Source organism: Heterodontus francisci, chromosome 26 (assembly GCF_036365525.1).
Source record: "Heterodontus francisci isolate sHetFra1 chromosome 26, sHetFra1.hap1, whole genome shotgun sequence".
In the NCBI taxonomy this organism is placed as follows: domain Eukaryota; kingdom Metazoa; phylum Chordata; class Chondrichthyes; order Heterodontiformes; family Heterodontidae; genus Heterodontus; species Heterodontus francisci.
The window spans coordinates 20,639,981-20,662,499 of NC_090396.1; the positions used below are offsets into that span (position 1 = coordinate 20,639,981).

General features: G+C 48.0%; 1 protein-coding gene across 4 annotated transcripts in view; it reads right to left on the reverse strand.

Annotated features, from left to right (window-relative positions):
- LOC137384217 (caskin-2-like) overlaps nt 1–22,519 on the reverse strand; it is a 276,988-nt gene that overhangs the window by 82,107 nt on the left and 172,362 nt on the right. For all 4 annotated transcript variants that reach the window (XM_068057900.1, XM_068057898.1, XM_068057896.1 and 1 more), the window contains exons 3-5: nt 10,743–10,840; nt 8,272–8,417; nt 163–258 (exon numbers count right to left, since the gene is read on the reverse strand). In XM_068057900.1, coding sequence (XP_067914001.1) covers nt 163–258; nt 8,272–8,417; nt 10,743–10,840 — 340 coding nt within the window. The remainder of the gene's footprint in view (nt 1–162; nt 259–8,271; nt 8,418–10,742; nt 10,841–22,519) is intronic.

Here is a 22,519-nt window from a genome sequence, read left to right on the forward strand (position 1 = left end):
TCCAAATAGTGCTCTTAGAGCTACTTAACCTGCCCCATTTGTGAAACAGTATCCGATTTTTCAGTTGACATGGGAGCCACAACTTGACCTGTGACATCCATGGAAGGTCCTGATTTACAGAGGACTACAAGATGTTAATAAACACAGAGTGAGTAATCTTACCTTCAGTCTGCCAAACTCACACGCAAGGTCCAGTGGTGTCTTCCTGGCCTTATTTACGATGCATGGATTGGATTGGTGCTGTAGAAGCATCTCGGACTGCGAGACAAAGTAAGGACAATGTTGATATTACCAGGTGGACAACCCCCTACCCGACTCCCCTCCCTATACACAGATAACAGAATCCTTCGTTTCAGCCTTTCTCCCAGATTCACTGCACTGACCTGCAATTCCATTACTGAGCAAGTCAAAAAACTCATCAAAACCTTTGAATATGCTTTGTGGACTCTTCCACATCTCATACATATCTTGAGAGATTTCTAAACAGTCTTTATTTGGATTGGTATGATTATGAGAGAATGAAATACAATCTACAACTCAGTTAATAACTCCTGGCCAGCTTGTCAAAGTTTGTAGCAATCTGGTCTTTCCTTCAAGAGGTCAAAGTTCAGTCCCACCCCAGGACTGAGGCACACAGTTACTCACAACTGAAGGAGAACAGTATTGTGCAATCACGCTCCAGTGCAACACTGAAAGAATGCACAATCATCCAATCACAGACTCCAGTGCAACAGTGTAGGAGTGCCCTACCGTCCAATCACAGACTCCAGTGCAACACCAATGGAGTGCGCTATTGTCCAATCACAGACTCCAATGCAACAGTGTAGGAGTGCAGTATAGTCAGTGGTGTTATTCTTTGGATGAAAGGAAGAAAAATTTGCATTTGCTTATCTTGTCTCTCAGAAAGGTCTACAAATGCTGAGTTCTTGTGAAATGCAATTGTTACTATATAGATGGATGTGGCAGCTAATCTGGGCACAGCAAGATGCCACAAACAGCAAAAGATGAACAGCCAGTTAATCTGTTTTAGTGATGTATGTTGAGGGATAAATATTGGCCAAGACACCAGGGAGAGCTCCCTGCTCTTCTTTCAATTGTGTCATGAGGTTTCCAAAATCCAGATCAACAAACACAGATGGGGCCTCGGTTTAACGTTTTTCCGAAAGACGACACTTCTGACAGCGCAACTCTCCCTCACTACTGCCCTGGAGTGTCAGTCTGGATCGTGTGCTCAAGTCTCTGACCGGCCTGGTCACTCATCTCTTTGCTGCCTAAGGGAAGTTGCTGACAGGAAAATAGACTTAAGTATTTAAGTACATAACAACAGTCACTGCGCTGCAGATGGATTCTTTGCGCAGAGGGCATCAGAGATGCTTTGAATTCGTGGCAAGGTGCTATAGAAATGCAGGTTCTTTTTGGTCGTTTGATAATATCCAGGCCCTGCCATCCTCTCCCGCTTTCTTATGTTGATCCTTGGGATTATGAGGACAGGAAAAGATTGCGTAATGAGCAAATAAAAAAAACCATGAACAACCAGGTCACAATTTGTCCCTGCCAATGCAGTCCTTGAGGCAGACAGTAGGAGGTGTACACGAGCAGCTCAGGGAAGCTCCATGTGAGGCGACGAAGCTTTCACTCAGTGAGTGGCTCAGTTTTTTTGCAACCCTGAGAGGGAGGGAATCATTGCTTTTTAATGTTTTGCTTGATGTGGCCCTCAGGGTATGAAAGATCGAGAGGAGCTTTAGAAATACTCTGGCGTGCGAGCCGAAGAGTTCTGTTTCCCCAGCGCTGAGGGGTCTGGAAGTGAGCAAAACACGTCGATGAAGATTAATGAGTGCGCTGAAGCTGAGCTGTTTCCTCAGCCATCTGTCAAGTACTGATGTGGCTCAATGTGATCTGTATTTATAACAATGGCAGAAGTATCCCTGTTTAACCCTTTCCGTTAGCCCATGTGAGACTGATGTGTACGCAGGAATGAAAAGGTGCTTAAAAATTCCGCAATTGGATTTGAGGCGATAGAGTATCCCAATATTTTCCCAAATAGCACCTAACTGGTACTGCCGACCAATGCAATGCCGGCCTGATAGGACATTCCCACCCACTGCTTAGAGCCAAACAACAACAATAAATATTTGCATTTATATACTGCCTTTAATGTAGCAAAAGTCCCAAGGTGCTTCACATCAGCGCTTTCAAACAAAATTTGACACTGAACTACAAAAGGAGATATTAGGTCAAATGACCAAAAGCTGGGTCAAAGAGGTAGGTTTTAAGGAATGTCTTAAAGGAGGAAAGCGAGGTTTAGGGAGGGAAATGTAGAGCTTAGGGCCTCTGCAACTGAAGGCACGGCCACCAATGGTGGGAATCAGGGATTTGCAAGAGGCCAGAATTAGAGGAGCGCAGATATCTCGGAGGGCTGTGGGGCTGGAGGAGAATACAGAGATAGGGAGGGTGAGGCCATGCAGGGAGTTAAAAACAGGGATGAGAATTTGAAAACCGAGCCGTTGATTAACTCGGAGCCATTGTAGGTCAGCGAGCAGAAGGAGCGATAGGGCAAACGAGACACGGATAACAAAGTTTTGAATGACCTCCAGTTTACGGAGGTTAGAATGTGGGAGACCAGCCAGGATTGTGTTAGAATAGCCAAGTCTTGAGGTAACAAGGATGAGGGTTTCAGCAGCAGATGAGCTGAGGCAGGAGCAAAGTTGGAGGTAAAAACAAGTGGTCTTTGCAATGGTGCTGATATGTGGTCAGAAGCTCATCTCAGCCCTGCCCAACATGATGCGTCCCTGATTCTGGAACTTAAATGTACCGGCACTATCCCGAATCTGACACTCCTGCACACTGGCAGTGTCCCTGCTCCCACATACACTGCACTGGCAGTGTCCCTCAGGCAACATACACTGCACTGGCAGTGTCCCTGCTCCCACATACACTGCACTGGCAGTGTCCCTCAGGCAACATACACTGCACTGGCAGTGTCCCTGCTCCCACATACACTGCACTGGCAGTGTCCCTGCTCCCACATACACTGCACTGGCAGTGTCCCTGATCCCACATACACTGCACTGGCAGTGTCCCTGATCCCACATACACTGCACTGGCAGTGTCCCTCAGACAACATACACTGCACTGGCAGTGTCCCTGCTCCCACATACACTGCACTGGCAGTGTCCCTCAGGCAACATACACTGCACTGGCAGTGTCCCTGCTCCCACATACACTGCACTGGCAGTGTCCCTGAGGCCACATACACTGCACTGGCAGTGTCCCTGATCCCACATACACTGCACTGGCAGTGTCCCTGATCCCACATACACTGCACTGGCAGCGTCCCTCAGGCAACATACACTGCACTGGCAGTGTCCCTGAGCCCACATACACTGCACTGGCAGTGTCCCTCAGGCAACATACACTGCACTGGCAGTGTCCCTGATCCCACACTCCATACACTGGCAGTATCCCTGATCCCGCACACCCAACACTAGCAGTGTCCCTGATCCCACACTCCCTACACTGGCAGTGTCTCTAATCCACCCTCCCTACAATGGCAGTGTCCCTGATCCCACCCTCTCTACACTGGCAGTGTCTCTGGTCCCAAACTCCCTACAATGGCAGTGTTCCCGATCCAAAGTCCCTACACTGGCAGTGTCCCTGATCCACTCTCCCTACACTGGTAATGTCCCTGATCCACTCTCCCTACACTGGTAATGTCCCTAATCCCACCCTCCCTACACTGGCAATCAGATCCCACACTTTCTACACTGGCAGTGTCCCTGATCCCATATTCCCTACACTGGCAATGTCCCACATTCCACACTCCCTACATTGGCAATGTCCCTGATGCACACACTCAACACTGGCAGTGTCCCTCGTCCCACTCTCCCTACACTGGCAGTGTGCCTGATCCACTCTCCCTACTCTGGCTGTGTATCTGTTCCCATTCCCACGCTCCCTCCCTACATTGGCAGTGTCTCTGATCCCACACTCCCTACACTGGCAGTGTCCCTGGTCCCACACTCCCTACACTGGCAGTGTGCCTGATCCACTCTCCCTACAATGGCAGTGTGCCTGATCCCACCCTCCCTACACTGGCAGTGTCCCTAATCCACCCTCCCTACACTGGCAGTGTTTCTGGTCCCACACTCTCTACAATGGCAGTGTTCCCGATCCAAACACCCTACACAGGCAGTGTCCCTGATCCACTCTGCCTACACTGGTAATGACCCTGATCCCAACCTCCCTATACTGGCCATGTATCAGATCCCACACTTCCTACACTGGCAGTGTCCCATATCCCATATTCCCTACACTGGCAGTGTCCATGATCGCACCCTCCCTACACTGGCAGTTTCCCAGATCCACTCTCCCTACTCTGGCAACGTCCCAGATTCCACACACTCAACACTGGCAGTGACCCTCGTCCCACTCTCCCTACACTGGCAGTGTGCCTGATCCACTCTCCCTACACTGGCAGTGTATCTGTTCCCACTCCCACACTCCCTCCCTACACTGGAAGTGTCCCTGGGCCCACACTCCCTGCACTGGCAGTGTCCCTGGTCCCACACTCCCTACACTGGCAGTGTGCCTGATCCACTCTCCTTACACTGGCAGTGTGCCTGATCCACTCTCCCTACACTGGCAGTGTATCTGTTACCACTCCCACACTGCCTCCCTACACTGGCAGTGTCCCTGGTCCCACACTCTCTACACTGGCAGTGTGCCTGATCCACTCTCCCTACACTGGCAGTGTATCTGTTCCCACTCCCACACTCCCTCCCTACACTGGAAGTGTCCCTGGTCCCACACTCCCTGCACTGGCAGTGTCCCTGATCCCACACTCGCTACACTGGCAGTGTCCCTGGTCCCACTCTCCCTACACTGGCAGTGTCTCTGATCCCACACTCCCTACACTGGCAGTGTGCCTGATCCACTCTCCCTACACTGGCAGTGTGCCTGATCCACTCTCCCTACACTGGCAGTGTGCCTGATCCACTCTCCCTACACTGGCAGAGTATCTGTTCCCACTCCCACACTCCTTCCCTACACTGGCAGTGTCTCTGATCCCACACTCCCTACACTGGCAGTGTCCCTGGTCCCACTCTGCCTACACTGGCAGTGTCCCTGGTCCCACACTCGCTACACTGGCAGTGTCCCTGGTCCCACTCTCCCTACACTGGCAGTGTCCCTGGTCACACACTCCCTACACTGGCAGTGTCCCTGGTCCCAAACTCCCTGCACTTGCAGTGTTCCTGGTCCCACACTCCCTACACTGGCAGTGCCCCTGGTCCCACACCCTACACTGGCAGTGTCCCTGGTCTCACACTCCCTACACTGGCAGTGTGCCTGATCCACTTTCCCTATACTGGCAGTGTATCTGTTCCCACTCCCACACTCCTTCCCTACACTGGCAGTGTCTCTGATCCCACACTCCCTACACTGGCAGTGTCCCTGGTCCCACTCTCCCTACACTGGCAGTGTCCCTGGTCCCACTCTCCCTACACTGGCAGTGTCCCTGGTCACACTCTCTCTACACTGGCAGTGTCCCTGGTCACACACTCCCTACACTGGCAATGTCCCTGGTCCCACACTCCCTACACTCGCAGTGTTCCTGGTCCCACACTCCCTACACTGGCAGTGCCCCTGGTCCCACACTCCCTACACTGGCAGTGTCCCTGGTCCCACACTCCCTACACTGGCAGTGTCCCTGGTCCCACACTCCCTACACTGGCAGTGTCTCTGATCCCACACTCCCTACATTCGCAGTGTTCCTGGTCCCACACTCCCTACACTGGCAGTGCCCCTGTTCCCACTCTCCCTACACTCGCAGTGTCCCTGGTCCCACTCTCCCTACACTGGCAGTGTCTCTGATCCGACACTCCCTACATTCGCAGTGTTCCTGGTCCCACACTCCCTACACTGGCAGTGCCCCTGTTCCCACTCTCCCTACACTGGCAGTGTCCCTGGTCACACACTCCCTACACTGGCAATGTCCCTGGTCCCACACTCCCTACACTCGCAGTGTTCCTGGTCCCACACTCCCTACACTGGCAGTGCCCTTGGTCCCACACTCCCTACACTGGCAGTGTCCCTGGTCCCACACTCCCTACACTGGCAGTGTCCCTGGTCCCACACTCCCTACACTGGCAGTGTCCCTGGTCCCACACTCCCTACACTGGCAGTGTGCCTGATCCACTCTCCCTACACTGGCAGTGTATCTGTTCCCACACTCCCTCCCTACACTGGCAGTGTCTCTGGTCTGAATCCGCAGCCCCAAGTCCTGTTTCCTTGTTCTTTCCTGGACCTGATGTCTCATTGCTCTGCCCCTCTTTGGAATATCACACTGTTCACCTTTGCCCAACAATTTCGTCAGCTGCTATACTCTCTCCTCTTGTGCAATTAGTGTCTGCCTTTCCGTTCATGACCTTGGGTTACAGAAAGGTTTGTTTTCATGCTTTGGATGAAAGTCGACAATCGCCTTTAAACACAGAGCTTCATTTCAAAACAAACAAGCCCTGGCAGGCCATGTCCCTGTGTTGTCTGGGAGGTTCTGATAATAGCATGCAATTTAAAACAAACTTTAGAATTACTCAACAACTCTCATCAAACACTCAAATCTCGCCCACTATAAGTGTGAGGCCTGAGTTTATCCTTACTCGGAGGAGTTGGGGGGTGGAAATTTAAAGGGACGGTGCCTGCAGGAAGTCCTCACTGTGCCAGTAATGTGGAGTGTACAATCCCGACGCCCTGACATCATTGTCCCATGAAAACTTTGGCATCAGATGCCCCACAAATGAATCCAGTCTGCCACAGACAGCCATTCACAGGGCAGTATGTCCCCTGGAATGGCCCAAAAAATGTCACAGAGCATCAACAGATCCTTTAACAGGCTGGCCTGACGTTTCTACCACACAGATAATACATCATTCACATTCGAACGTCCTTTCTGGAAAGAAAATGAAGGCCAGTTGTTAGGTGCCCTGTTTGTTGTGGGATTCAGCCAGTGAGTCTGAATCACCATCTATGCTGGGTAAACTGTTTTCAGTCAGCAATGGCTGAATGTGCTATGAAGTGGCCCCTGAGTAAGGAGAGGTCAATCAGCAATGCCTCTTGCATCTGACCCCTACCCAGGGGCAAAGGTTGGAATGTGCTTGTGTGCATCAACTGCCTGAGGATTGGGGGTCAATCGTCCCATCCCATTTTCCAACCACCTGCTGAGACTCAGTGTCTGGGTGTCCTCTGATGAAGAATGGTGGGGTACCAGAGGGCAGCCTGTGCCCATGGAACCATATCCAGCCCGAACCTGTGGGCCGAAGGCAAGAACAGAGGAAATGGGGGAGATAGAAGGCAAGGTGAGGCGAATTCATGAAAAACCCATGGTCCCAGTGACAATATTAAACAGCCTCTGAAACCCCCGATCCAACACTGGCACCCTGAATTTAGAAGAAAAGACTGCACAGCTCACACAACCTACACTCACCAGGCGACAACTCCAATGAGAAAAGTCTGAAGGGAACAAGGAAAGACAATTGTGGATGCAGTTTCATCTCTACCTCTTCCATCCCCCTCAACTACTGAATCTCTCTTCTTGTGGTCTTGGGCCAGCGGCAGGATGGCCAGTTGATGCCATAGTCAGTGACTGCACATGGACTCCGTCGTCCTCCCATGCTTATTTATTTGCCTCAAGAGAACGGAAGGCTGTTGGAACTTCAGTGGAATTTGAATCCATGATCTTGTGGCTGAAAACCCTTGGTCCCACCCCATCCATGAATTTCATTCAACCATGTCCAAATAGCATTTACATGCACTTGCAGTGTGACGATCACCCAGCAGTGAGATTATAGTCTGTGTCATTCCAAACTTGCTGGGGTGGGTTCTGTCCTGCATTTGAACAGTGCAGCACTAAAATTGCACAGAATGTACAGCTCAGAAACAGGCCATTCGGCCCAACTGGTCTATGCCAGGGCTCATGCTCCACACTTGCACTCTACTTCATCTCACCCCAACTGCATGTCTTACTATTAGTTCCTCCCTCATGTATTTATCAAGCTTCCCCTTAAATGCATCACTTCACACTAGAGTGAAATACTAGTGCTTAATGCCCAACACTGATGGTGAAGGGAGCAACTTTGCTGATGAGTTGACAGTACACAACACAAGACGGCCATATTGGCCCAAGAATGATCTTCCTATGTTGTGTTGGCACCATTGGGCTAATGAAGCCTAATGACAACATTAGAGGGTGGGAGCAGAGGGGAAACTCTTACTTACCACTTCATAATGTCCGTACTGTGCTGCAAGGTGCAATGGGATCTGCCCATCCTGCGAGGCCAAGTTCACCACCGCTCCCGCGCGAAGGAGCAAACGCACAGGCTCCAGCTTCCCCTGCCATGCCGCATAGTGCAAGGGTCGCATTCCTTCATCGAACATAAAACAGAAGCAAAGGCACACTGTCAGCAAACAACAGAGTAAGAACACGGGAGTGCAATCTTAAAATCAGAGCTAGGCCAGTCAGGGGTGAACACTCTTTCACACAAAGGCCAGTAGAAATCTGGAACGCACTCCCCCAAAAAGGCTGTGAAAGCTGGGACATTTAGAAGTTTCGAGACTGAGATTGATAGACTTTTGTTGGGTAAGGGTATCAAGGGACATTGATCAAAGGGGGGTAAATGGAGTTGAGTCACTGAGCAGGCATGATCTAACTGAATGGTGCTGCAGGTCCAAGGCTCAACAGTCTACTCTCTTCCTATCTTCCTATATAAGTAAGAAAATGTCACTGCATCCCCCCCACTGCACTGCGCCCGCCCCGCCTGCGCCCCACCCCCGCACCCCCAGATTCAGGAGGAAGTGCAGCAGCCAGCTCCAATGGTGAAAATCTAACAGGCAAAAAAAAACTGCAATAACTTGCATTTCTATAGCCCTTCTAACATAGTAAAACATCCCAAGGTGCCTCACAGGAATATTATCAAACAAAACTCTGCTGCCTTGCATTTAACTCACATCCAGTCCTATTCACCCCTGTGCTCGCTGTGTGGCGATGCCTCAATCTCAACATTCTCATTCTTGTTTTGAAATACCTCATGGTCTCACCCTGCCCTATCTCTGTAACTTCCTCCTGCCCTAAAACCCTCTGAAATCCCTGTCCTCCTCCAATTCTGGCCTCTTGTGCATCTACGATTTTCTTCATTCTACCATTGGTGGCCATACCTTCAGCTGCCTGGGCCCCAAGCTCTGGAATTCCCTCTCTAAAACTCTCCGCCTCTTCACTTCACTCATTAAGATGCTTCTTAAAACCTGGCTCTTCGACCAGGCATTGGTCACCTGTCCTAATATTTCCCTACATGCTTTGGTGTCAAATTTTGTTGATAACACTCCTTTAAAGTGCCTTGGGACATAATACCATGTTAAAGGCACTATATAAATGCATGGTGTTGTTTAAGTAGGCGGGTTTTAGAGGAGAGCAAGGTGAAGAGCTAGAACAAGATGTTGCAATGTGCCTTCTATCCAATGAATTAAATATTTTTAAATGCAGTTTCATCCAGGCCCCCATCTGCCAAGAATGAGGCACATTGGTTTTGTCATTTGAACTTTGATTTTTAACTGTTGCTGGAGCGAGGAAATGACTTGTTGAACAGATCAGCTGTGGCTGGAAAAAAACATTTGCATACTAACAGACGGTGCTTGTGTAGACAAAGGACCATTCCCTGACATATTCAACCCACAATGGATGTTACTCACCGGACAGTGAGGGGGTGGGGAAGTGCATTCCAGGGCCTACTGGGGTGATGCAATCCACAGGGGCCAGGACTGGTTGGACCAGTTGGTCACATGACTAACTAGCTGTTCCAAGGTCTTTTGAGCTAGCCACAGAATTTGAAGTGAAAAAAAAGACGGTTTGCTCCTGGACTGAGAAGATCTCTCTCCTGTCTCTTTCTCACAAGCCTCTGAATCCACTGAAGACAGATGAACCCCAAGAGAGAAAAGTCTCCTACAGCGAACAGGATTTAAGAAGAATACTGGGCCTTAACGAAAAGCAAGATCTACCGACAATCAAGGACTCCACAGTGATCTCAAAGAACCGTAACAAAAACTCCTCAGATATTGCCTCAAACATTTCCACTTTATTTTTTCTTCCGCTCTTTTCTGTCTCTATTTGCATGTGTGTATCGCGTATGCATGCTAGCGTGGGCGCATCATGTATCTGTAGGTGTTAACCGAATTAGAGTTTAAGTTTAATAAATTTCAACCTTTCTTCTTTAAATCTAAGAAAGCCTGTTTGTGCTGGTTTCTTTGTCTTATAATTGGAAAGCGGTGAACAAGGATTCACCAAGGGGGAGCTAAAAACACAGTGTGTTTAAAAATAAAACTGTGTTACGGTAAGACCAGGTGAAGGCTGAGAGGGACCCCTAAACACCTTTCTCACCTGGTCGTAACAGCAGTTACTGTTGTAGACAAACAATGGAGTCAATTTATGCACAATAAATTTGATGAATGTGAGGTTTAAGGAGGTGGAGTGGTTTTGGGAAGGAATTCCAGAGATTCAGGCTGAAGGAGCTGAAGGCACAGCCATCAATGGTGGAGCAATGAAAATTGGGCATGCGCAAGAGCCCACAATTGCAGGAGTGCAGAGAACTCGGATGGTTGTAAGGTTGGAAGAAGTTACAGGAATAGAGAGAGGCAAAGCCATGGAAGTGTTTACAAATGAGGATGAGAAGAATATAAAACAAATGAACAATACTAACCATTGCTGTCCTTGATGTCCACCATCGCCTGGGCTTCCAGTAGCAATGAAATGAGCTCCGTGCTGCCACTAAGTGCAGCATGGTGTAAGGCTGAGAACCTGCAGACAGAGCACACACACAGACAATTCAATGACAAATAGAGTCACAAACTAATACAGGCATGTGGGTCTGAGGCCCTTGCACATCTTATTGGTGTCTTCATTCATCAAAGCAGGGCTATCTATTTTCCCTGGCCTTGGAATCTTCAGATTGGGTGTTAGTGAACAAACACTTCTGAAATACACTCTTTGCTATTTTAGCCCATTCAGAATTAAACAGGTTAACAGAATCCTGCTAAAATAACAGAAAGAAAAAAAGTCAAGATTTCACCCATCTTAGCTCATCCAGCCAGAGATGCCTGATTACAGCCTCCAATTGTTTTTTTGTAAAAGATTCCAGGGTTTTCATTTCCACAACTCTGCTCAGAAGTTTATTCTGCTCGTTGATCGCTCTTTGTGTGAAGAGGAATTTCCCGGGATCAGTCCTAAATTTACCGTTTCACTAATTTGAATCAGTCCTGCTCTCGCAGTTTCATTGAAAGTCAATTTCCGGATTTGTCTTTTTCTGTTCTATTTGCTATTGTGGAGACCTCTGTAAGATCACCTCACTTATGTCTGCTTCCCACGATCAAAGGCCCAAGTCTCTCCAGTCTTTTACACATTGCTCAGCTCATCAACACCAGTGATCAGTGGCTCCTTTGTGTACTGTCACTAGCATCTCAAATCTCTCCCTCATGGCTCAATGATCAGAACTAGTACCAGTACCTTGAGCACAGCACTGTGCAGTTTGGTCCTGACTTCCTCCAACTTATTTTCTGACTGTGCATCTCAACACTCTAACACTGGCTTTATCAGTTGCTGCTTTACATTAATTGGACACGTTCACTATCAAAGTTACTAAGAGTCTTGGGTCTCTTTTTGGGGCTGTTTCTTTGGTTATTTCAATGACATTCATGGAGTTGTTTCTGCTTCCTTCCTACATACAATACATTTCAGCTTATTCTTCTGCCCACGTGCATATTTTATCCTGCTCTCCCTCTAATTCCTCACTGCCTTCACTGAATCCATTGCCTTGCAGTTTCGGTATCTGTAAATTTGACCAATTGGCCTCAACAAGCACCAGTATTTTGCTCATCATTTCAAAGCTTTCTGCCATTCCTCATCATCTTATTGAAGAATTTCTCAGTATTTTATATTAATTTGCTGCTTCTTTCCAGATTATCAATGGTGTGTGAATTATATTGCAAAAGTTAATCTTCTTTATATGTTAATCCTTTCTAAACTGATTGCCGCTTTCCTGTTTTCTCTGCTTGGTATTTCCAGACTAGCACCCTGTTTGACTGAGCTAGATGCTTCACTATCCAACACACAGTGCATGCAGCAGGAAAGGTGATCCACCTGTCTCAGTGGGTAGCACTCTTGCCTCGGCGTCAGGAGGTGGTGGGTTCAAACCCCATTCCAGGACCTGAATCCATAATCCAGACTGCTTTGTTGGAGGTGCTGTCTTTCAAGTGAGTCATTAAACAAAGCCCCTGCCTGTCCTCACGGGTGGATGTAAAAGATCCCATGGCTTTACTCGAAGAACAAGAGGCACTTCTTGTGATGCCCTGGCCAATGCTCCTTCCTCAACCAATACTGCCAACTAAAACGGACATTCATCACGTTTACTGTGTGTAACTGGGCTGCTCTGTTTGCCTACATAACAACAGTAATCGCATTTCAAAACCTATTTAATTTACTGGGTGAGAGGCACTTTCTTCTTCCTCTCCACCGTGCTGTCCCTCGAGGCCCTCCTTAAAACCCACCTCCTTGACTAAGCTTTTAGTCATCATTCCCAGTGTCTCCCCCTTTGTCTCAATGTTAGTTTTTGTCTGATTACACTCCTGTGAAACACCTTGGGATGGTTCACTATGTTTACAACAATAACTTGCATTTATATAGCACCTTTAACCTGGTAAAAAGTGCCAAAGACGTTCACAGGAGCGTTATCAAAACACAACTGACAGCGGGCCAAAGGAGGAGACGTTAGTACAGTGTAGCTTGGTCAGAGGAACGTCTTCAAGGAGGAGTGAGAGGTGGAGCAGGCTAGGGAGAGATTTCCAGGGCTTATGGTCTGGACAGCTGAAGGCAGGGCCACCAATGGTGGGATGAAGGAAGTTGGGGTGCACGAGAGACCAGAACTGAAGAAACGCAGAACTCACACAGGACTGGAGGAGGTTACGGAGATTGGGGGGAGTGTGGGGATGAGGTACTAAAGGGATTTGAACACCACGATGATGCATTTAAACAGCACATTTAAAATTAAGCAGCTGTTGAGATCAGGTGTTGTATAAATGCTGTGAGGCACATTCTGAGGAGCAAGCATATTACACCCAGCGAACATTGAGTGTAGTGAAAGCTTCACCACGTGCAAAAGTGTGAATGGAATCAAAGTACGGGTTGCCACGGTGCAATGAATGCTCTGACAGACAGCCAGCAGCTCACTGCCGACATTCCAGGCTCTGATGAAAGGATGCTTCTCAGTGCTGCTATGGAAGTGCTGCTGCATGCCTGGGTATGCAAACACGGAACAAGGGACTGGACTGTCTCCATTCAACCCTGCAGCCCTGCAAGGTAGGCACCCATCATCAATGTGTCTGGGTCACGCAGGCACCTCTTCACATTGTGAAATGTTCTTGTCGGGCTTCTCAAACACAAGCTGCCGGTCTCGTACTCTAATGGTGAGCTGGGTTCAAGTGCTGTGTGAGGACAAGATGCAAACATGGGCATTGTGGTAGAGAATTAAAGAGAACAACATGTAATTTACAGTACAGAAACAGGCCATTCAGCCCAACTAGTCTGTGCTGCTGTTTATGTTCCCTACTAGCCTCATCCTACCCTATTTCATCAAACCCCAGTGTATCTATTCCTTTCTCCCTCAAGTACGTAACTAACATTCCCTTAAAGTCATCAATACTATTTGCCTCAACTATTCCATGTGGTAACAAGTTCCACATTCTCACCATTCTCTAAGTAAAGAAGTTTCTCCTGAATCCTTTATTGGGTTTATTAGCGACGCTCTTATATTTATGGCCCCTAGTTTTATTACACAACCAGCGCTGCTGCAACTCTTCTCCCTGGTAGAATCTGCAGTATCAGCAACAATGGGGAAGGAACTGCTCACGTGCGCATCAGAATTAAATTCTTTATATTAGCAAGAGGCCCATCAAAAGGCCGAGGCCCACAGCAGGAAAGCACCACAGAGAAACAGAGTGCGGGAATTTTTAATCTTTACCAACAATGTAAACCGGGTTATATCCCGACTGCCCCAGTAAACAGCTCTCCTTACTTTTATCTCCATTGACTTCAAAGGAAATGAAAATGGGAAGAAGTGTTTACCAAGTAATGGAGCCATAATCACCCACCCTGCACTACAGCAGAAAGTTAGAAATACCCCCTGTCGCAGCGATGAGATGAGCTAACTCAGGCAGCGAGGGACACAAGGTCATGTCAGCTTTGGGTCTAGATTGTCAGAGGAAGGGAAGTCTAAAGGAGGTCATGACTTCTGCAGGCCCTGAAAAAGAAATGAGCCACAGAGTAGAAGACCAATGTGATGGGTCTCAATTTCAGTACGTTGATAAAGCAGAGAGAAGGGTCAGTCATGGTCATAGGGCTAAAATAGCGTCCAGAAAGTACAATGGTGCAATAGAGTGATAGATAGAGGAGGTGATTCTACTCCGAACCACCTGGTCAAAATCAGACGGATGGGCAGTTAAAATTGCCCAAATTACTTACCCAGCCTGGAGCTAGTAGGAGCTAACAAGTTTGCTTTCTCACCTGCTTGCCTGAACAGGCGGCAAGAACACCCACTCAGAAGGTGGCAGAGTCCTCATTGGCATCATCAGAAACCAACTGCAATTTTTCCTAGTCAGCCTGAGCGTGAAGCAACATGGAGATTCCCAACAGGCCTAACCCAGCAGTGAAGTGGATTGAGAATGGAAGAGGCCCAAATGGGCCTCCATATAGGGCCAGGATGAGCAGGAGAGCTCCTCCAGACCTCATGAGGAAGGTTTAGGCTTTTACCGCCCCATACTCGCCCCTCCCCCATCACGGGATCTCTGCGAGACATCCTGGCAGCCGATCCTGCTTCTTATCTGCAGTCAGCGAGCAGCCTCCATGGCATAAGATTTTCTGCCACTTCCTGGGTACAGGCTTGGATTGATAACTTCTCCTACACACTGTTCAGGTGTGTGAGTGATCTAAAAAGGTCTCCAGGCTGACACATAGTGCAGTACTGAGGGAGTGCTGCATTGTCAGAGGTGCTGTCTTTCAGATGAGATGTTGAACTGAGGTCCCATCTTTCCCTGTTAGATGGATGTGAAGGATTTCCACAGTATTATTTCAAAAAAGAGAGGATGGATTCTCCCCGGTGTCTTGGTCAATATTTATCTCTCAGCCAATATCACGTAAACAGATTGCCTGGTCATTATCACACTACTATTTGTGGGATCGTGCTCTGTTCAAACTGGCTGCCACCCTTGCATAAAAAGAGTGACCACACTTTAAAAGTTCTACTCGGCCGAAAAGTACTTTGGGACACCGTGAGGAACTGAAACATGCTATATAAATGCAAGTTGTCCTTTTTCCACTGACCGCCTGTGTCCCGATGCACTGAATCCAAAATCCATCCACAGTCTCACCCTAATCCTGGGAACCCTCTCCAACCCTACATCCCAGTCTGTGCCTCAAGCCTCCCAATGTTACGTTGCTCACCCATTAGGGAAGCCTTCAGCTGTCTGATACTCTCTGGTACCCCTTCGCTAACAGATGTCAGCCATGGCTCCAACATAGCACTCTCACTCTGACTCCTTCCCTCCCTATTGTTAAAGTCCGCTCCTCAGTCGCCTCTCCCCACTTACCCACGCCTGCTCTACGTCTTTCTCCCCGTGAACTGCCTTGCGAGTTTCAGCTACAATGTCAGAATGAGTCCTGCTGTTGCACATCTATACACACTCAGGTACTTATCTCCCCAGACACAGACAGTGTCTCATAAGGTGTTGCTCATTCTGCTATCAGTGCTGAGCCGACGATCCTTACACTGGCTGCTCGATAAGATCCACAGCACAAGTTACTCCCCTGGATTTGAGGGCCTGTAAAAACTGCCTGGAGCTGAGACTTTTCCAACTGATTTCCACAGCAGCCAAAAAGCTCCCTTTCACATGAGTGCGTGTTTGTTTTAAAAGAGCCACTTCTTCATCATGCATGTGTGACTTCAGAGTAAACTGTGATGTGCTAAACTGATGGCTCAGTGGGTAAATGCACCTCCATACAGAAGAAAAACATCCCAAATTTAAAACAGAACATAAGAACTAGAATGGGAGTAGGCCATAAGATAGCTTGAGCCCGCTCCACAATTCAATTAGATCATGACTGATCTTCTGCCTCACCTCCACTTTCCCACACTATCCCCATATCCTTTGATTCCCTTACTGCCCAAAAATCTATCAATCTCAATCTTAACAACTGACCATCCACAGCCCTCTGGGGTAGAGAATTCCAAAGATTCACAACCCTCGGAGTGAAGAAGTTTTTCCTCATCTCAGTCCTAAATGACTGACCCCGTATTCTGAGACTATGACCCCTAGTTCCAGACTTGCATTCATGCTGTGCTTTTCACACCCTCAGGATGTCTCTAAGTGCTTTACAGCCAGTGAAGTACTTTTGAATTGTAGTCACAGTTGCTAAAGTAGGAAACATGGCAGCCAATGTGCACACAGCAGGATCCCACAAACAACGACGAAATTCAGATAATCTGTTTTAGAGATGTCAGTTGAGGAATAAATATTGACCAGAACACTGGGGAGAAATCACCTGCTCTTCTTCGAATAGTACTGTACGATCTGTAGCATCCACCTGCGAGGTGCAGACGTCTCATCCGAAAGATGGCACCTCCGACAGTGCAGCACTTCCTTAATACTGCACTGCAGCATCAGCCTAGATTATGCGCACAAGTAAAATTAGATGTCCATTATGTGCTGAGTTGAATGATCTTGACTGGCACGACAGTTGAGGAGTCTTTGGTGCTCCTGAGTTGCGGGAAGAGAGATCAACCTGTTCATTATCCAGTGTCTGCTACTGGAGAGTGCAGCATCGGGCTCAGCTGTGGTGCCCCTGGCAGTCGATCAGCCTCCTGCCACTCACTATATAGGCACACAGCTGGGCATTGCCCATTTAGGTGGCATGTCAAAGAACAGGTTATGGCTGGCCAAGCTCTTCCTCAGCCCTCTGAAAGAGAGGAGGGAAAAATTTGCCAAAAGCAGCTCACAATCAGGAAACCTGCCCAATTAAATACCCCTTGAGGGCACAGGTCCACTTCACCTTGCGGTTGGGTATCACTCTTCACAATGGTGCTGTACAAACCACCCCACCCCTCCACTGTCATGCTTCACTCCCGTGGCAAACTCCTGTTCCAACCGGTCTAATCAGGGCTTATTGTTCACAGACCAACCGTGCAATGACAAATTGTCGACATGTTCCCGACACCCAGCCACTCGCTACTGAACTCTCCCAGCTTCCAGCATTCACTGGCACTCACTCACTCACTCACTCAACACCACAGAAAGATCACAGGCTCAATTAGCTGGCATTGTTACTGACACCCCCTCTATTTACTGAGCGACTTGAATACTGTCAAAAATTACAACACAATACATCCTGTAACGGTACTGAGTTTTTAAAGGATGTTGGGTTAAAACAGGCGATGATGCTTGTTGTGGAAAATTATCAACAAATGCGAACTTTAAAAAAAAAATGGTTTCTTTTGTGTGATGTTGCGATATCAGCGATCCCCTAGTTTCAGCCCCCTGCTTTCTTCAGATTAACAACTGCTGCCTCTGTCCGAACACGCACCCAAGTCCCGTTCACCCAACACTCACTGACCTACATTAGCTGCCCGTCCACCAATGCCTCAAATTTAAAACTGTAATCCTCATGTTCAAATTCCTCCGTGGCCTTGTCCCTCCTGATCGCTGTAACCTCCGCCAGTCCTACAACACTGGGCGGCACAGTGGCGCAGTGGTTAGCACCGCAGCCTCACAGCTCCAGTGACCCGAGTTCAATTCTGGGTACTGCCTGTGTGGAGTTTGCAAGTTCTCCCTATGTCTGCGTGGGTTTCCTCCGGGTGCTCCGGTTTCCTCCCACATGCCAAAGACTTGCTGGTTGATAGGTTAATTGGCCATTATAAATTGCCCCTAGTATAGGTAGGTGGTAGGGAAATATAGGGACAGGTGAGGATGTGGTAGGAATACGGGATTAGTGTAGGATTAGTATAAATGGGTGGTTGATGGTCGGCACAGACTCGGTGGGCCGAAGGGCCTGTTTCAGTGCTGTATCTCTAAAAAAAAAAACCCTCAGCATTCCCCCAATTCTGGCTCTTTGGTATCCCCGACTTCCTTCATCCTTACATTGACCACCGTGTCTTCAGTTGCCTAGGCCCTAAGCTCTGGAATTCACTCCCTAAACCTCTCCGCCTTGCTCTCCTCCTATAAAACGCTCCTGAGCACCTACCTTGTCACATTGGGGGAGGTGGTGGCGTAGTGGTAATGTCACTGGACTAGTTATCTAGAGGCCTAGACTAGTAATCTGGAGGCCTAGACATGGACATGGGTCCGACCATGGCAGATGGTGAAAATTTGAATTCAGTTAATAAATCTGCAATTAAAAAGCTAGTCTAATGGTGACCATGAAACCATTGTCGATTGTTGTAAAAACCCGTCTGGTTCACTAATGTCCTTTAAGGAAGGAAATCTGCCGTCCTTACCTGGTCTGGCCTACATGTGATTCCAGACCCACAGCAATGCGGTTGACTCTCACCTGCCCTCTAAAATGGCCCAGCAAGCCACTCAGTTCAAGGGCATTTAGGGTTGGGCAATAAATGCTGGCCTATGAAAGAAATAAAAAAAAAACTGTCCTATTATCTCCTTGGGTAGCTTGGTGTCAGAATTTGTTTGATAACACTTACATGAAGTGCCTTGGGAAGTTTTATTATGTTAAAGGTACAATTTAAATGCAAGTTGATATTATTCTGTAGCTAATTGCTAGCGATTGTAGCAGCCTGGCCCAGCAGCACTTGGCCTCTGATATCCCTCCCTCCCTGTCAGAATGTCTTTGATTGGAAACTCTGAATCTCCCCAACAGTGTAGCCGAGATCAGGAGCTCATCAACAGCTGAAAGAGCGAAGGAGTTTGCTGTCTTCCTGATGGGCACAGTGACTGGGAGCTCAATGTTTCCCTTGGGAAATCACAGCTTCAGTACAGCCTAGTGGTGACTTCATCACGCTGAAACTCCTCTTCATTGGCCCTCCATCCTTCATTACTCCTTTGCTGCTGTCAGCCTGCTAAACTGTGCTCTCACTTTTCCTTCAATGGCCTTGTGCCCATCAAGTTACTCACCATTTCCCACCCCTGCTGTTTCCTTTGTATTTGTTCCTGGGATGTGGGCATTGTTGACAAGACCATCATCAGCAATAAGCATTGCAGTCAGGCAAGTGAATGAATGAATAGCCAGGTGGGAAGTTACAATAAGGAGAAGGAATTGCTGACTGTGCTTCTGACAGTTTCAGGATGCAAACACATTCAACCATGATGAGGTAATGGAAGGTGTGGGCTTATTTTAGAGGGAATTATTCCAAATATCTCAATTAGGTCATCCTTTAACCCCCACATCTCCTGGGCAGTCTATAATCTATTCCTCAAACTTTCATCATACTTCACACTCTTAATCCCAGGGACCATCCTAGTGAATCAGCTCACTCCAAGACCTGCAGAACTTTCCAGGGGTGGGAGGTCTAACACTGAGCCGAGTATTCAAGTCTAACCAGTGCTCTGTGTAAGTGTGGTGGTTCTTCTTCAATGTTATATTCCAAACCTCTTGTGATGAAGCCCAGCGCCCCATTATTCTTTCTGGGGGTTTCTTGTGCCCTGTCAGAGTCATTAATGACTTGACGGTGATTCCCCAAAGAAAGGTCAGATAATTCCTTCGCGAAAACATTTATCTATCGGTCCTTGTGTTTCACAATTTTGATTATACTCCGTTCACATTTTACAACCTCGCAATTTTGTTACATTAAATTACCTTCTGCTATATTTCTGCCCAGTTCTATCTACGTCATTCTGCGGTTTTGTGACGCCCTGGCTTCCCTAAATTAGCATCATCTGCAAACTTGGGCGTTCCCCTCTTTATTCTCAAATAATGCGGCAAGCTGGTGATTGCACCCCGGGCCCTGAGGGACACCACTTGTCCCTCCTTGCCAGTCAAAGGAAGTCCCTCTTATCCCGACATTCTCCTCATGTCCTGGCCAGCTTTCTCTCTGTGCCACAAGGCTAACTCCAGTCTTATGTGCCTCCACTTTAGCTAGCAGCCTCTTGTGTTGAACCAATCAAATGCCTTCTGAAAATCCCTCCAATTCAGGCACTCTTCAGCCCATGGAGGGGCCCCCCCAGCAGCAATGGCCACCCCTGCCACAGCAGCCACCCTGCCCTCATCCTCCCCCCACAACCCCTTCACCAGGGCCTGCCTGATTGGCCACGGCACCCCTAGACCCCACTTTCCTGGTTAGGAGAGTAGCATCTCTCCACAGCCTCCTTTTCTTCCAGATGCAGTCCCAGCAGTGGCCACCACTCACAGTGCTGAGACTGCTGAATGGCAGCTCTTGGGGGAAGGGAGGGGAGGTGCGAGCAACAATCCTTTAAAGGGATGGCAGCCCCAATGGCAACATTAGTTGCCTGAGCTCTGTAAAATGCGGCGCCAGGGGTCCCGCAAACGGCTGAGGCGGGATCACCCCCGCTTTCTGGCCTGTCGTCGAGAACCCACCACGAACATAAAATTCAGCCCAATGTCTCACCTGAAGGTTCTACAAACCAATGATTAATATCGAAATGAATCCGGGAGTGCCAAAGCTCTCAATGCAACATCAAATCTCCACTGACAACTATCACTTCCTTTCCAAACATGCTTCATGTAAAGTGATTATCTTGCCACCAGGTGTAATGATCTCAAATACTGATCGAGTCTGTGTTGAAACCTGCAGGGTAGATAGGTTGGAGGAGGGAGGGGGAGGGAGGCAGGGGAAGAGGCAGGAGGAAAGGTGGGGGCGCAGCGGAGAATTGGCACCACTTCAAATAAAACAAGTTAAAACTTAACCAGAAGCACTGCTTACACGTTGCACCATGGCCAACTCGGAATGAAAGCAATGTCAAGCAACAATGAACTCAACAACAACGCAAAGAGACTGAAACAGGTGACCACAATTCACAGATCGTCACGGCTCTGTACCTCCGAAACTACACACACTTGCAACAGGGTGCCGCCTGTCAACATGTGACAGCACGATAATCTCTACTCTCCTGGCTCCATGGGTAGCACTTCCCAGTCAAAAGGTCATAGGTTCAATTTAGCCCCACTCCAGAGATTTGAGCACAAAATCCAGGCTGAAACTCCAATGAATGAGAACATGGATTTTGGCTTTATACCTGATCCCCCCACACCCAAGGGGCTGTGATAAATAGCACATGAGGGAAAACCTGGATACCACTGGATTAAACTCACCCCAAGAGGCTGCTCTGTTTCAGCTGTTTGTAGGCCGCAGTGCCATACTTAGTGTGTGAGGTAACCCCGTGGCTTAGTGTCAGGAACGTACTGTTTCCTCTGGTCCTGTTTGTGGCGGTTCTCAGTTATTTCTGACATAAAGGCTCCTATTTTTAGGCCAATGCAAAATAAGACTGAAGCCACAGTGGGAACATTGCTGGGCCTGCGTCATGTGAGGGCCTTAGCTGCCACCCAAGCCCCCTGGTAGATTGCGAGAGATGGAGGCTCGAGGGATGCAGGGGAGAGAGAGCTGAGAGCCCAATCAAAACAATACTAGAGAAACAAAAATGAGACAAATAAACAAAGAGGGGACCCAGTGAAATGCGGAGAAAGTGATGAGGTATAAGGTGAGAGATAAACAGATAGAAAGGGGCAGTGTGGTGCAAGAATAAAGCAAACAAAAGACGGAAGAAATAAATGGAGACATTTTAACTTTAAATCTTCGACCTGGCGAAGAGAGGGTGCAATGGAACAGGTGTCCTGGCAATGTGGGGGAGACAGATTACAATAAACAATTGAAAGCACAGCTCGCTGACCCTGTCTGAGGGTGACTGGCTACCCTCTGCCATTAATCCAAGCCAAAATTATGGCCCTGATTTTTACAGGGGACAGGGAGGAATGTGGGGAAAACCTGGCAAAGCCAGGGATGTGGAGGTGCTGCTGAATTTAACAACAGGACCACATTATAATGTTTTGCTTCCATTTCCCACCTGGCTTACGACCCGATTTTACAGTGGGAGTCTGATTTAAATATGTTAATGAGGTGCTCCACCATCATAAAAACAGTAACAAACGCATGCGTACGAAACAAGTTGGTGACATATTCCCCGTTATTAAATGTTTAAACCTCCCACTGTCATGGGGTGGGGCAGAGTGGGTGGTTTAATGGCATTAAATGAGGACCAACTACATACACACCCCTCTTTCAAAGGGATCCAGCAATAGACACTCCCTCTAATTTAACCCAAAATATAAACAGTTGAACTGTGAAGAAAAAAGGTAATGCAGTGAAAAGGTGCACAGTGGTTAAAAAAGATATTCCAATGAATTATAGAGCATGTAAAATGGTGTAAATGAAAGAAATCAAAAATATTACTTCAAAGGACATCAATGGAA